General features: G+C 45.9%; 1 protein-coding gene across 4 annotated transcripts in view; it reads left to right on the top strand.

The window, feature by feature from the left end:
* The window catches only part of ALG12 (ALG12 alpha-1,6-mannosyltransferase), a 586,752-nt gene that overhangs the window by 442,897 nt on the left and 128,150 nt on the right, over positions 1–15,705 (top strand). For all 4 annotated transcript variants that reach the window (XM_069629251.1, XM_069629252.1, XM_069629254.1 and 1 more), the window contains one exon: positions 4,153–4,322. In XM_069629251.1, coding sequence (XP_069485352.1) covers positions 4,153–4,322 — 170 coding nt within the window. The remainder of the gene's footprint in view (positions 1–4,152; positions 4,323–15,705) is intronic.

Below are 15,705 nucleotides of genomic sequence, written 5' to 3'. Positions count from 1 at the left end.
TAAATCCACATTGTGCTCCCCCTGCCTCTGCGGGCTGCCTCTTGCCACACTGGTTTCTGCCAGTGTCCATTTCTGGAGGTCGCTCCACCACCGATTTATGTCCAGATCTTTGGGTGCATTCCAGCCCATTGCTATCCGGCGCTTCGCTAGGAAACAAACTAGGTCTTTCAGCTTGTTCACGTGTCTGGCCCATCTTCGGCCATGCAAAAATGCCTAGCAAACAGGCCTTGGGGGAACCTCTGTCCAATGTTATATCCGCCTTGGCTAAATTTAGAGCTATGTCGTCCCAATACTGACAGATCTTTCCACATGCCCAGAAAATGTGTATCAGACCGGCATTAATGAATCCACATTTTGGGCAAGACTGTTCGGTGGCATTGCTAAATTTGGCTATTCTCCCAGGGTTAGATATGCCCTATGTGTTATGCACACTTGGATTAGCTGGAGTCTGGCGTTCCTGGACACTTTTCTATGATAAGCCAATGTTCTGCTCCATACTGCGTCTGTCAATTTCTCTTGCATGTCCAACTCCCAACTGAGCCTAGCCTGCCCCTGCTGTTAGGGAGAATTCTCCAGAATGGATTATTTCCCTTACCTACTGAGTCCCTCAGCAGCTTTGCTGGGTTTCTAGGATTTCTTTTTTTCACCTGGTAAGAGTGAGCGCCTTTTGTCCCACTCTTACATGTGTTTTGCTGTGTGTGTTTAACGTTTTCTTGTGTTTATAGACTGTGGAGCATCACCTACTCCATAGGCATGATCTTTTTACTTTGTGTTACACAACACCTTCAGTGCAGTGTCACAGGGTTGTCTTTTAGACTTCCCAACTCAGAATCCATTTTCTGGGACTGACTACTGTCTCCCAGAACATATAAAGTTGCCATTAACTTTAGTAGTCTTTTAAATCTACAGACCCAGTACAAACTATCTTACATAGAGTACTGGAAAGGGTTAATACTTATCCATTTTTGTCTGTTTCTCTTGGAGCATTGTTTCGCTCCCTTTTCATCAAGACTTGGCTGGTGGCAGTGGTAACTACCCTGTGTTTCCTACCGCGGTTATCTTAAATAGGTAGCCTTGAACTTAAACTCCTAGACCATATACGTTTTTATATGGTTCCGGCTGGGTTTATTCACCATTTCTTTTTAAGAATGTCTTTCTCGTGTTTTACTCTGCGTGCCAAACCAGGTTTGGTTCCTTTGTTCACCGTCTTTTCGCGGGCTTCTACACAGAAGCCCTCCTTAGGCGCCTGAAAGTCTAGGTAGGCAGGATGTGAGGGAGGGGTTTTAGGACCCCTGCCATAGGGACTGTCCCGCCAGGACAGCCACCCTGCTGTGTGATTGACAGCCAGGCTGTGTGAATGGGGGAAAACTGCATAAAAAGCAGGTCTCTGGCTCTGGAAAGGCAGAGTCACCACTGAAATGAAAAAACTGACGAGGAGCTGACTGAAGAGGACCCCTACAACGACTGAACTACCCAATGAAGCCATGCTGCAGATCCGAATCTTCTGAATCCGATGACAAGAGAGGATCCTCCAGAAATCTTCTTCCCTGGAGCTGGTGGGACCAACCAGTTCACCCAAACTGCAAGCCAGGACTCCTTCCTCTAGTCGAATTTGCTGTACAGAGTTACAGTGAACCGGATAGCTAGGAAGGTCGGACCCTGCTTGGGTTTTAAGGAGGGCACCTTTTTATTCGTTGCTTTGCTCTGCTACTGGTTTCTTCCCTGGGCAGTGCAAGACCATCCAGTCTTCCTACTTCATGTCATTCCGACAGTCGCTTCAGGAACAGTGAGTCTGCAGGAACTGCCAGGAACGTTCGCCACAGCTACAGCTTGTTCTCCATTTAAAGGTACTGTGCAAATCCGGTTGTTCGTTTCGTCCAGCCGTGGTGAAGGTGTGTGAAACCTTTTGCCAATCCGAGAGCTTGTCCTTCTCTACTCTTTAAACTAACTTTTCTGCCGACCAACTTCGTCCGGAACTCTTGGCAAAGACTTAAACGCGAACTACCCTGAACTGTGTGATCTTGAACAAAAAACTTTTGTCCTATTGACTATGGCCCTAAGCCTTTTTGATTTGATTCTATCACGGTAGTTCATCTTTCTAGATTGCCCTGCTTACTTACCTGTTGGTGCTGCTCAATTTTTGTCTAACTTTGTTTTTCCCTCTCTTTTTTAATTGCTGGAGTGCCATTTTGCTCACACTTCGTTTGAGTTTGACTTGTCCAGAATCAATTGGGAGTGGTGTGGTGTATTTAGAGTGTGATTTTTCGTCTGCTTTGCTTTAGTGAAATGTTTTACAACTGATGTGTAAATAAATGTATATTCTTTTACTCAGAAACCGTGAGTTAGTGTTTGTTTGAATCATAGTAATTGCTGTCCTTTGTGTAACTATTGATACTGCTCACTTACTCTTAAGATAAGTCTGACTGCTCAGCCATCGCTACCACTTTACTGTGTAGTACAGGCCTGTACCAAAGGTGAATTTGTACTGTCACTTCTAGTCTTAATTGTGTGTGGTGTTCCCAAAGGGTACTGCATATAATTCTGCCTAACGCCTGTGTGTCACCACTCTGTGACATTAATAGCTTATATATTCTGGATACTGCATCCCACCACCTGAAATGTCATAACATTTTCCTATCCCTTCGTCTACTTGTAGCACCCTGTCCGTTGCCTGCCATTTTTACTTTAGTATAGTGATGTGTGATGCGTATTTTACATGCTGTGCCTACCTGTCTCTGACGTGAAGACTCCAAAGTCCATCGCCAGAGATGACTTGAGAAGTTCCGTCAGCCAAGAAGGATGTGTTCCATTTGGTGGCTTCAGGAGAGAAGTAGGCAGCGGTAGTGAGATGATGGTATAGTGTCGGGTGGTCAACGAAGTCGAAGGCGGCTAAGAGGTTTAGGAGCAGGAGGAGGGCGAGAGTGCCCAGGTCTCTGAGGTCATCAAGTTGTTTTTTAGATCTAGCAGAGCAGATTCAGTGCCGTAGCCAGGGCGGAAGCTGGACTTGTGGGGGCTGAGGATGTGGTGGTGCTCCAAATATTGTTGGATTTGGAGGTAGGCTTCTCGATCGATAATTTTCTGGAGGAAGGGGCAGTAGTGATAGGCCAGTAGTTAGTCAGAATAAAAGGGCCCAGCAAGGATTTTTTGAGTAAAGGTGAGATCCAGAAAGAACAACTGTGTGAAAGCCAAATGTTGTTTTCTAACCAGGCCCTGTTGCCAACTCTGAGCAATGGAAAGCAGATAAGGGTTTCATAATTCAAACACATGATAGCCAATCGCAGTGCTTGAATAACACAGAGCCCCAGCTGAGAATGATCACCCAATGTTTGTGTTTCCAGGATGTCCTGCTCAAAAAGGTACTTAGGGTTGAGAAATGTGTGGCCACTGCAGTTCATGGGTAGAGTGAGCCGAAGCTTTCATGGAAAAGCAGCAATAATCTTGAAGCAGGAGGTGAAAAAGAAGGGTGTGGAGAGAGGTTCAGAAGAGGTGGTGGGTGGGAGATACAACTGAGGAGGTGGAAAGGGACACAGAGGGGAACTTGAATAAAAAAGACGTGGCAAGTTAACCTGCAGAGAAGGTGGAGAGAGTAGGGGCGATGGTGGAGGTGAAAGGAGCACTGTAGGTAGCAAGACATCAATAGGTGATGAGGATAATAAGAACAGCAGAAAAGTAATAAATGGTCCCCAAAAGGGGACGACAACCAGTTGTACAGGCCAGAGGGCAGAAGCCACGCATTACGTGGCAATTGAACCGGAAAGAAAAGGGCAACGAGGAGGAGCCTAATTTAAAAGTCTGATGTAGCAATCTACCTTAAAGGTCAAGAAAGACGAGTTGGGACAGCCTAAGGGAAGTCGGGAAGGACAGACTATGGCCTTACAGAATGCCCGATTGTTGAAGCTCCCACTAGGTTTAAACTTAACATTGTTTTGTTGCTTAATCAAGGCCCTAGAACCTAGAGGCCAAGGCTTTGAGTTGCGTGTTGATCCCTCTGCCCAAACTGTGTGCAACATATGTGCTACAAGGAAACCACATTACATAAATCAACTATATATTGTCTCAAGATTTACATAACTCAATTGTTTTACTTCAGATATGTACAATAATCCAATGCATCGTGTTTACAGTGTATGATGCCTTTTCTATTTTTGTTAGGTTGCATAACTACCATAAATCCTGGATGTATAAAGTAGGAGCTCTGTGTGTGTTGGCTCACCTGTTGGCAAACACTGCTTATTCTGGAGTTTCACTCTATGTATCACATTTCAACTACCCCGGAGGACGTGCAATGCAAGAGATGCACAAGCTAGTGCCCCCAAACGCAGGTTTGTAAACAAAAATATATAACTAAACGAGCCTCTGACCCTTGTCATGCTCAAAGTGAAGAGGATTCTTAATCTTATGCATTACAAGAGATGTGGTTACCTAACTGTACATTAATTCAAAGAAGTTATATTGTGGGTATGTTTTTTGTGTGCATGTGTAAATGTAACCTAATGTGTTAGTGTGATGGTGCCGTGGATTAATATGATCACTGAAGAATTGTGTCTGTAACTACAGAGGGTAGGCTTGAATTGCACCAGCCTTTTGATATCATGAATACGATCAAATGAGCATCATCAAGTCTGCAAATAGAAACTCCTATTATTATTGTTAGTGTGTTCTCTGCACATTTACAGTATTAACAAGTCTATATAAATGTACAGGAGCAGCGCTTCAAATGAGGCAGATGGATTCATCCCACTCCCTGCCATAACCAGTTGAAATAGTTTTGGGACAATGCAGCGTCGCGACACATTGCAACTAAAGTTGCATTAAGGAGATCGTGCCTGTCTCACAATTCTACTGAATGCAGTTTGAGTTGCGGTGTTCTGTTTCATTTGTAATTAATATGTAGGATCGCTGTCTGACAGTATGCCTGTGCTGTATATGTGCCAGAGGCACCCCTCAGTTAATCTCCACTAGAGCACAGGACTGACGAGCAACGGCATGTGAAGGTGACATGGGTGTTTTGTGTTGGAAATGTGAAGTCAAAGTCATGGATATTTTCCGGCAGATGTGTGACGTGGCATAGCAATTTTCTTGGAACAGATAGAAAATAGCCTGATAAAAGGCGTGTTGCTATATTACTCCCACACTCACCAGCATGCAACTGTTAAAACCGTGACAGTAGAATAGCCCTTTTCTGCTAACAAGCACATGTCGCAGCTAACCCCACTTCCCTTTCCGGTAAGTACGGTCAGCTATAGTTCTGAATCACTGAGCAATGTGTAATGGGTATGCAAATAAACTACAAGGCATAGATTTTTGGTCAACGCGAGAAAAGGCTTCATTTTCTTAGGTTGATAAAGCTATGCATACAACAGCACTTCCTACAAGATAGACAACCCTCAAGAGTTAGTGACTTTTTATCCTTGGCCTATAGCTTCATTCTACTTCTGTTGTCCCTTGTCAAGTAGGGTTTATCTTTGTCCCCAAGACATTTCTATATATTTTTTGTTATCGCCTCTAACGGCCATTTCATCATAACTCGCCACTTTTTTGGGCCCTGCTTTGTCAGTGGCACAGAGACAATATAGTTGTGCAGAACGGTGTCTATCATTTCGCCAATAGGTGAAGCACCTGCATACTCTGTCTACAACCCACAATGGTATATCTTTCTCAGGCACCTATGCATTCAGTCGCACGTCATTCCCGTTAATTTGGGTGACTACAGGTTAATATGATCAGTTGGGAACTAGGAGCTCTATGTTTGACCATCCACACCAATATTTGTCCCCCAGTATATTTCACTGTGGCCAGGTGAGTGTTATTTTTTAAATTCTAAATTATTTTTCACTCAAGATTACTTTATGGTGTACTCCACTTCTGAAAGAAACATGGGGTTCTGTTGCAGTAAATGTGTATACGGTAGGCATTAAAAACCCTAAATTGCTGAGCTGTACAGGGCACCAATTGATGCGGGGAACTGGACAACAGTAACCCATACATTGAACCACTGCTGGTTGTATAACCAGAAAAGTCCAGCAATATAATGGCTCCATAAATAAAATTGTCCCCCAATGCCCTTATCCTTTGCTTTTGTGTAGCACTGCCCTTCCATCCGTAATAAATAATTATTAATTGTGTATGGGCATGTCATTATTACTAGGTCCTGTAGAGGATGTTTTCCCCTGTCACAATTTTCTTCTCAGTAAACCCCACACTCCCCAGTTGTTGCCGGATGTGCAAAGGCAGCAGCTATTGTAAAATCGCTGCTCAACTTAAGCGCCCCTTATTCAAACTAGACTTCACCAAAGAGAGCTACAGTATTGAGGAAATCGAGGGTACTTTGCACCGTTTTGCATCCCAAGTAGACCGCAATACTTTCCCTGCAGAATGTGAATTGACATCTGCAAGTTGGCCCCCCCCATACCATGGTGGCACTTCATAGGGGGAAAAAGTAGTTAATTTGCATAATAGAATTTCTGCTGATATGGCAGTGTTTCTTGAAGTACTTAAAATGGAAACAGAATTTGGAAGTTTCACCCTCACTGCCGGTTCAAGCCTGAACACACTACTGTATTTGCCAAGACCCGATCTTTTAAAAACATTAAGCTCTAAATGGAAGCCAACTAGTTATACAACAGGTGGGCCATGCTAACAACGCAAGTATATTAATCGACCAGTGTTGGAACATGGGGTGCCTGCCATGAAAATGAAACCACCCCCAAAAGGAGAAGAGGAGCATTACCTCCTTCCAAATTCCAAGGACGTTTCAGTTCCTCCAAGGAAGAATAAAATCCTCTTCAACAGGAGGCAGGGGGACTTTTTCTGTTCCTCTGATTGCAAACGATTACATTTTCCATTACCCTTGGAAGAATTTTAAAAGGGTGTACAGTACTGAATGATGCGTTCTTCTAAATGTTGATGGTGTCATTCATTTTATATTGGCATTGTAAGAGTTTGATATGGGGGTACAGTACTCGGTGTTGGTTTTCCCATTTGCTGGGGTAGATGACATTAACATGCTGAATGTTTTCTTTAGTGCCCATACTTCTCCTGCCTTACAGGTCCTGGGCCTCACCTTGGAGGAGGCCATGCCACTGGACATCATTATCGGGTTGGAGAAGGGTCGCAAACTAGAACAAACTACCTATGATCTTGGTGATGCAGCACAGGTGGTAAAGTGGAGGAACCTGACACCTGCAAGGTGATCCTAACCACTTATGCTCATGTGTCATTGAAGTCTGCAGCCAGAAGTGGCCTTTCCGCATCTTAAGCAACAATGTGGCTGTTAGGAGTGACCATACCAAGAGAACATGGGAAGCTGCTTGCAAAGGTCAAGCGGCTCGGAGAAAAACAGGGGGCACTGGCAATGGTAATCTCTTTTGATATACAGTGCATCGTTGAGCAAGAACTGCAGGAGGAAGAAACCATAACTTCTAACACAGCCTTACGTGCCTCGTACCAAATAACCCTCAAATATTGCTGCCAGTCCTCCTCAGATTGTCTTCTCCATATCTTTAGCTGCCAACATAATGCCCAACCCCCTGTCCGCCTGAATGGACTTGGAACTCTTGTGACCCCTGTCAACTTGATGGCACCGCCCATAAGAGGTTCTCACCACTACCTTGTGTACAGGACATGTGTGTACAGGACATGAGCACCCCAGTAATCCCTAATGCCCCTTTGTCCCCTCTGCCACAGTTGTTCCCTGTTGAAGCACAGATTCCTTCTCCACCCCCACACTCTTTAAGAGCATCAGAAGTGCCCTTTCGGTCTGATCGCCCATTCAGAGCCGCCATTACTGCAGAGGATGATGTGATCAATCGGATGATGTCATCACACCTTTCTCTGGGATAGCCTCTTCCCATGTGACATGAGGACAGCAGCAGCTACCTGATCCTGACCCTAGGGGCGGACCACATGGGGAGGCGACCCTCAGGGAGATGAGACAGCAATGTTAGAGTAAGTCACATACCCCTTTCCCTTTTAGAGATGTTCCTTCCCTCCCTCATGCCTTAATGTCATAGTGTAACTTTCTCCCTCAAACCCTTGCCAGGTCTACTTCATACAGTCCCCAACATCAGACAGGGAGTGATATGTTAATAACTGAGATGCGGAAGTGGCAGGGAGCAATACAGATTACTTCCAATCCGATCCATTGTTGGCTTCCTCAATATTATACTAAAGACACTGTGACGGCAACTGAGACAAGAAAGAGGAATAGAGCAATGAAGATGACTGGAACCAACAAGCAAACTCACTGGTCTAGTCTTTGGAAATTGCTTAATTCTGCCGGGAACTTTAAATTCATGGCAGTTGACAGATGGCATGAGGGAGAAGTGCAGAAGCTGGGTAATGCCACAAGCCGCGCAAAGACTGGACAACATGCTACATGAGAGCATGCTGTGGGAAGCAAAGCCGAAGTGAACCCAGACAGCGTAAGAGGGAACCGTGGCAGAAGGCTCACCGCCTGTGTGGAACCAAATGCAGCGAAGCTTCAGCTGCTGATGGCAGTCATGCTGGTTTCCCTGCACGACTTCAAGGAATACACCAGACGCTCACGGAGCCCAGCCTGCTTAGACAAGGTACTACAACCCTCGCGCTTGACGCTTACAGCAGCCGGATTTTTCGGCATGCCGATCTGACGATTTGTAGACCGGCTGATTCCCGCTAGTTTCAACCGAGGAAGATTTAGCTCTGGGAGAGGATTTCGTGAGCTTCGTGGTGTTATTGGATGCAGACCGGACTTGGCTGCACGTACAGCGCAATTCTAAGCTGGATTGACGCTGCTATTCAGATGACAGACTGAAGGTGTTGGTCGACGTGTAGAATCCTCCTAGACCTTGCTGGTTCATCATTAGTAAGGTGTACTGCATCTACCTCACGCTGGATTAGAAGCCAAGTTGACGGCCACAGCAGGAATTAGCCGCTCCTACGTCTCTAGTATTCAGCCGTCACATCACATTAATAGTGTGTGTTTAGATTGTATCTGGTTTAGACCGGGAAACCCTGCATTTGGAAAAATGTCACAAGCCGTCTTTGTACAGCTTTCAATACTGCACAAACAATTTTTAAATGTGAATTGTTGCTTTTATCTGAGTGCACGCCCCTGATGAATTTCCCTTTACTGTGTTTGGTGTGAATGTATGAGGAATGAAACATGTTGGGCTGATTGGGTGTGATGAAGTGTGAGTGTGAATTTGAAATTGATTACAGTTCTAGTTTAATATAGGCTAACATGATTCATTTCTGTGTGATCCTAAGATAATTATTGTTTAGTTTTCTAGTTTGTAGAACCAGATTTAAGGTGGTTCCTTTACTCCCACTTTCCCTGTGTATTTTGATTTTTAGTTTTCTCCTGTCTACTTTTCGCAATTTGTATTGTACTTCTGAATATTAACAGCCATTTGAAGGTGTTGATTTTTAACGATTATTAATGAATTAAATAAAATATGTGTTCAATTTTGCCTAATGTGTATGGTGCAGAGGTAACCTGGCTGGCCATTTTATGGTTGTTATTATCCCATATTTTAATTATTGAATCATCGCAAGGGTGATGCTGCATCTGCGTTACTACACTGTCTACCAAACCCTTTGTATACTATATATAGGTTTACCTAAGTTAGGGGCCGATTTTCATGGGGCAGTATAAATATTTGGTTCCCCAACCTCTCTGTGTCAGATTGGACACTCACGCTGAGCCAACAACCTGTATGAGGAAGAAACAAAGAGGCGCGAGAAGCGTTCAAAATACCCATTAAACCCAGGGATGATGGATGGGTTACCAGGGTGCCTAAGAATACATGCCGCTGCATGAAAGTAGCGAGAGAAATGCTGAATGAAACCTGTGAAAGGTTTAACATGGTCTTAAGCCATACCACAAACTGGTTGCTTAGCCCATACCTGAAAAGAGGAAATACAACAAATACAAGTACGAATGTTGAAAGAACTTTGTGAAACCGGAGGTGGTAAGCCAACAGTGGACAAATGTCACTTTGTTGGTAAAAGGAAAGATAACTGCATAGAAGTTCTGGCAGGAGAGTATACTAGGCAAAGTAAAGCATTTGAGAGGGACTGCATGTCAAGTGGTTGAAAGATTACATAGAAGACCTGGCAGGAGAGTATACTAGGCAAGGTCAAGGGTTGAAACCCTGGCAGGAGAGTATACCAGCGAAAATTAAATGTTTGGAAGACTGCATCCAAGATCTGGCAGGAGAGTGTACACCAGGCAAAATCCAAAGGTGTGTAATAAACTACAGTGGAAGAGAATCTCAAGGACCCATGTCCTTGAAATTGTGAATTTTTTTCAAGGTAGAGAGAAAACCTGGCTGGGGTTTATACCAGGTGACCTGGGATCCACACCCTCAATGTAAATATTGGAAAGGGAAACCCAAGGAGGATTTTGGGGATTTTTGAGTTGTCTTGAATATAAGGAGGAATCTGGGGAAGGGAGCCATTCCATGCAAATGTGAGCACACCGAGAGGAGGGAGTTCCCGTCTTGGGTTGCAAGGAACTTGCTTATTCATTGTTTGAACTTTTGCATATTGGTGAAAAGGAAGCTGGGAAAGGGATCTATTCCCTTGAGCTATAAACCTTGTCCATTTGGAACTATTTAGTTTGAATCATACCTTTATGTTGGATTTCCACATTTGAACACTTTTTCCGAATCCGAGACAATGGGCCTCATTACAAGTCTGGCGGTCTGGAAATAAGGGTGCTAGTAGGAACATACGGCACTCTTTCCAGACCGCCAGACTACAAAAATGCCTGCAGGTGCCAGTGCTCCCGGCAGGTCTGACCTGCCAGGAGCACTGGCCCCTAAAGGCATGGTTTCCACGGAAGCACTGTTAGCAACAGTGCCGGTGCTTCTGTGTCCCCATTCCTGTGGAGTGCTATGGGACTCCACGGGGATGGGGACTTACAGTTGCCGCCATCTGACATCCCAGGCCGCCGGCACTTATAATATGCTGGTGGCGGAAGCAGTGTTACGAGGTCGGCAGCAGCCCACCGGTAGCACCGGCGGGTTACCGCCGACCTCGTAATGAGGCCCAAAATCCTTTGCACCTTAGAATTAGTTTAGAGTGTGACGCCTGTGATGAATCCAGTGGAATCATCACAGATTCCCCAGTGGTAACCTCCTCCCATGTGGCCAGGGGGCGGCAGCCTCTACCTGATCCTGACCCTGGGGGCAGCTACATGAGGGAGGATCAATGGGAGCAGACAGCCTCCGGGCGGGTGTTGCGGCTTCATTGAATGAGACGTGGTATCCCCCATTTGCCCATGAAGAAACCCCTTGATACCCAATACTGCAAAGGCCTATGTCCATGCATCTATACTCCCCTTTAGGGAAAATAGAAGAACCTTTTCCCAAAACCCTTCAGGCCAAACTTCCATCCCTGGTCTAAAGGGTAAAAGCTACCTTTTTAAATTCGAATTATCCTCCATATAGGACTGTCTCTTCATTTGAAACCATTGAAGGTGATTTCCCTAATAAACATCATCAGTTAACATCAATGGACTCCATCTACAACAATTACCCAAGTACTGGATGAGGAGAGGAGGAAGAAGGGGAGGAATAAGGGAACAATGCAGAGCAGAAGGAGCCTCAAGCTCAATGAACACGTTAGTTGTTTTCAAAATGCACCTGTGTGCAGGACATTTAAAGATTGAAAACCAACTTCAAGAGGCTGCTGCTGTTTGGAAAAAGTCGTTGCACCTCTCTGAGAGGCTTGTGGAACTGGGATGCACAAACTGGAGTGGCGGAGCCAAGGAGCTCTCCAACAAGGAGGCAGAGGGACGCTGGGCAAGTAGGGCATGATGAAGACACGCCAGGCACTAAGGGAAGATTCCTATGGGTTCGGCAACCGTAGAAAGCAGCGTTTCACCTACTGGGACCTGCAGCAAGACAGGCGTGCTGTAGCAAAGATGCGAGAGAAACCAGAACAACGTGAAAGCAGCCCAGAGTGGAAAGCGGGCAACAAAGCTTGGCCGCATACGCGCGAACAGATCAAAGATGCCACACAGAGCCAGTGAGGCAACCCAAGCAAAGTGGGGACACTGGGGCGTTTCGGGAACCGCACCAACGCCAAATACAAACTGTAAACTTTAAAGCCGTAGAAACAGAGACATTGAACAGACTTTTTGCAAAGCAAGAAGGCATATTGCAGATAAGGACCCCAGCCATATAGGAGTGTATGGAATGCAAATATGGGGGGAACCCAGAGAAAATGTTGACTCAACCAGATGTACAATATATTTATGCAATTGTGGAAGTGAAAGAGAAACTATAAGAGGTTCTGGCAGGCAGGTAAACCAGACAGTTAATAGTGTATAAGAAGTCCTGGCATGGGAGTATGCCAGGCATTTGCAAATCTACAGAAAGTCGCAAGAAAGGATACAAAACTGTGTTTGTTAAACAAGAAGGACTTTTGAAATAAAGAATTACAAAGCTAAGTATCTTTACAACTAAAAGTATTGTTTTGGGCCAAGAAAGATACAAAGAACTGTTAGACAAAGAATCATTGGAATAAAAGGAAGAATCCAGGGGAAGAGAATCAACCTCTGAGACCAAGGCTTGCTACACTTAGTGGATTTTGTATTGAAGAATGAATTGCAGTAAGAAAAAAGTCCAGGAGAAGGAAATCCCTGTGGAGCAAAGATCGTTTACTTGACTTTGGAGAACATTGTATTGAAGAATCACTGACATTGAGAAAGAATCCATGGGAAGGTAATTTCCCCTGCAATGAAAGGTTTTGAGAAAGATCCCAAGGGGGAAGGGCCACCCACTGGAACAAGGGCTCTTTGACCTTGGAGAACTTTTATATTGGAGCTGTTCTATTTTTCCGTTATGCACTCTTTTTAAAATCACCAGGTTAAAGACATTTCCCTTTTCACCTTATAGTTTGGTTTGTAGTGTGAGGGTCAGTATAGAACGTTTGGACACAAGGACAGTTTTGATTTTGACAGCCCGACACAGGCAGATCTTTAGTTTTTGGTAGGGAAATTCCTCTTAGAGGACAGCCAGAGGCCTTTTCCCAACCCTTTTTGTGTTAATAAAAGTCTGTAACTAAAAATATGGCAACTTGTCTCCGACTTTTATTTCTGACTCCTCACAGGGCCAGAATAGGATTACGGACACAGGACATATTTTGCTTTGGGCATCTCAACAAAGGACAGACCCCTTGGTTTTTGGTTGAGGTAGGGATATCCCTCCTAGGTAAGGGATTGTGAGGCATTTTCCAACCGCTTCCTGATTTCAATAACAGTTTATAACCAAAAACCATGAGTCCTCTGTGTCTGCGTCTCATTCCTGGCTCCTCACAATGAGCAGATCATTCTTAGCATTGCAAACACTCTATGGGTGATATATTCCACATTCCACATTCTGTTCAAACATTTGGTCAGTTTCTCGTAATATCAGCAAAGGTGAAAATAAAAGTTAACTTTGATGGGCTGGACAAAAATCAACTTAATTTGATAAACATGATTCTGTCCTTTGTCTACTAAGGGTTCATAATGGTTGACACCCAGCTCTGCATGGAAAAGCTCAGTGAATTCGTAAAGATGCAGTGATGACATGCCTCGCTGTCAGTGCACTTATCCGCAGCAGTAACCCTAACCCTCCCTTCCCACCCCCCTTAATCAGGCAAGTCTATCTCATTTACCACTGGCTAACACACATCCTACCCCTAAACTTTCAAGTCTCTTCCAGAAACAAATCTGCCCCTGACTAATCACCCCAATCGATGTGTACTCATTTCTTTACTTATAACAAAATTCATGTTTAGTCAGCATATATTTAAATAAAATAAATGGTAGAACTGTGTGAGCGTTTTCTCTCTGGAGGCATGAGTGTAAAGGCACAAGCCTGTCGGAAATTGAAAATAAGGTCACATTACATGACATTAATAAACATCAGGGGTAGGCAACCTGTTGACCAAATGATCACCTGGCTGTGGGATACTACAGGTCCTCTCCTCCTCTACAGCACCCCTTTCCACTGAATTACTGCCTCCAAAGCAAAAGAAATTAGGGAATAAAATCTCCCATAACTCATCAGCCACAGCCTGTATTCTCATTGCTGACGGATGATGGGAGCTGTAGGAGAAAACATCTCGAGAGCTACAAAATAGCATACAGCTTCTGTTCACAGTGGCCAAATGACTGTAAATGAAAAGATAAAGTAAAGTGCAGCTGGAGCCCTACACCTTGCATCGTTCCCTCTTCTTCTGAAACTAGAGGGGCGTGGCTCGGAGCTGCCGCGATCGGCATGCCTTCTTAGGAGCTCCTGCCTGGCCCAATGCGCCGAAAGCAAAAACGCTGTTTCCTACCTCGGATTAGCGCTGCGAGCGAGACACAGCATGGGGGAAGGTCCGCTGCAGCTGCCCAGAGAGTTAGACCCAGACTGGCTACCGGATCTCTGAGTTCGGATCCATTTTTGCGTCCAGGAATCATCCGGCGGCAAGATGGCGGCCGGGACCCCAGGCTACATGGAGCTGTGGTGAGGGGGAGGAGCAGGCGTATGGAAGCAACCAGCACAAGTTGCCTAATTATTTGAGACTGTTCACCTGCACTGCCCTAAAGAAGCGAGCCATCCTGATGAGGCTCTAAATCGGGTCCCGGCGAGAGGTTACGCAATGCCCGACTGGGCACCCTAGCTGAGATCCGGAGGAGCCCGGCGACGGAGCTGAGGGGGGGTCCCAGCGAGCAGCACTTCAATGCAGCGCACCTTTGGCCGGGGCCTCGTCGCACCTCGCCCATCCCATTATCGGCCCCAAAGCCACACAACATCCCTCTGCTGCCGCAGCTCTGATCGGGGCAGACGGCACCACTCCGCGACCTCATGGGCTGGGAACCGCGACCAACACCCGCGGCGGAGTGCCGTCCCGCTCCCATCTGGGCCTCCTCTCCCACTGATATAAGCTTCTGGAGACCCGGAGAGGCGGCGCTGCAGTAGCGCGGTACGGCCTAGATATTCTGCCCGGCCTGGCTGCAGTTGGGGGAAGTCCCCTGGCTGAGAGCCGGCGCAGCCTTCTATCCTCCGGACCACACAATCGAGCGGATTGGCCCGCTCATGTGAACCCCGGCACTTCCTCGATACCGGAGCTACAATACACATCCAGCCAGCCATCAACTTATCGGGTGTCACTACAAGCTTGACATCTCTGGGGCACCCTGGAGCATCAGAGGAACAACCGCACAGACCCCCATAAACCTGCTAGCACAAGGTGAGGAGTCGGGATCGGAGGGGCCCAACCGAATCATACTGGGCTCCCAGTCCGTGAACCATCGGAAGCTTCCGTCCCCATATCCTGAGGGCTCCAAACGAGCAATCCCTCCTGAATGCCCACAACTGGGTCCCGGGGCCGGCGACCTTAAGCAACAGCACCATCAGCAACAAATCACCAGGATCTCTCGGAGGCTGAGGCTATCCTATCCAGTCCCCCCCACTTGGACTTTAGAGGCGGGCCTGGCCCCTGACTCCCCCACCAAGTTGGGTACACAAAAACAATCATCAGGGGGAAGAGCGGAAAGCATTCAGCAATAGGAAAATGTCTAGGAGCACGAAGACGTCCAAAAAAACGGACATTGTGGCTTTAATGGCCAGTTCCTCCACTGAACGGCCAAAAAAGGGGGACTTGCAAGAGGACATCGCCAGTAATACCGCATCCACCACCTCCGCAACAGCTCATAGTCAATCACAAATGGTTACCAAGGCT

The sequence above is a fragment of the Ambystoma mexicanum genome, chromosome 12, assembly GCF_040938575.1.
Source record: "Ambystoma mexicanum isolate Mex_15411 chromosome 12, UKY_AmexF1_1, whole genome shotgun sequence".
Lineage (NCBI taxonomy): Eukaryota > Metazoa > Chordata > Amphibia > Caudata > Ambystomatidae > Ambystoma > Ambystoma mexicanum.
Note: the sequence above shows the minus strand (reverse complement) of the source record. Positions and strands in the feature narration are given on the sequence as shown.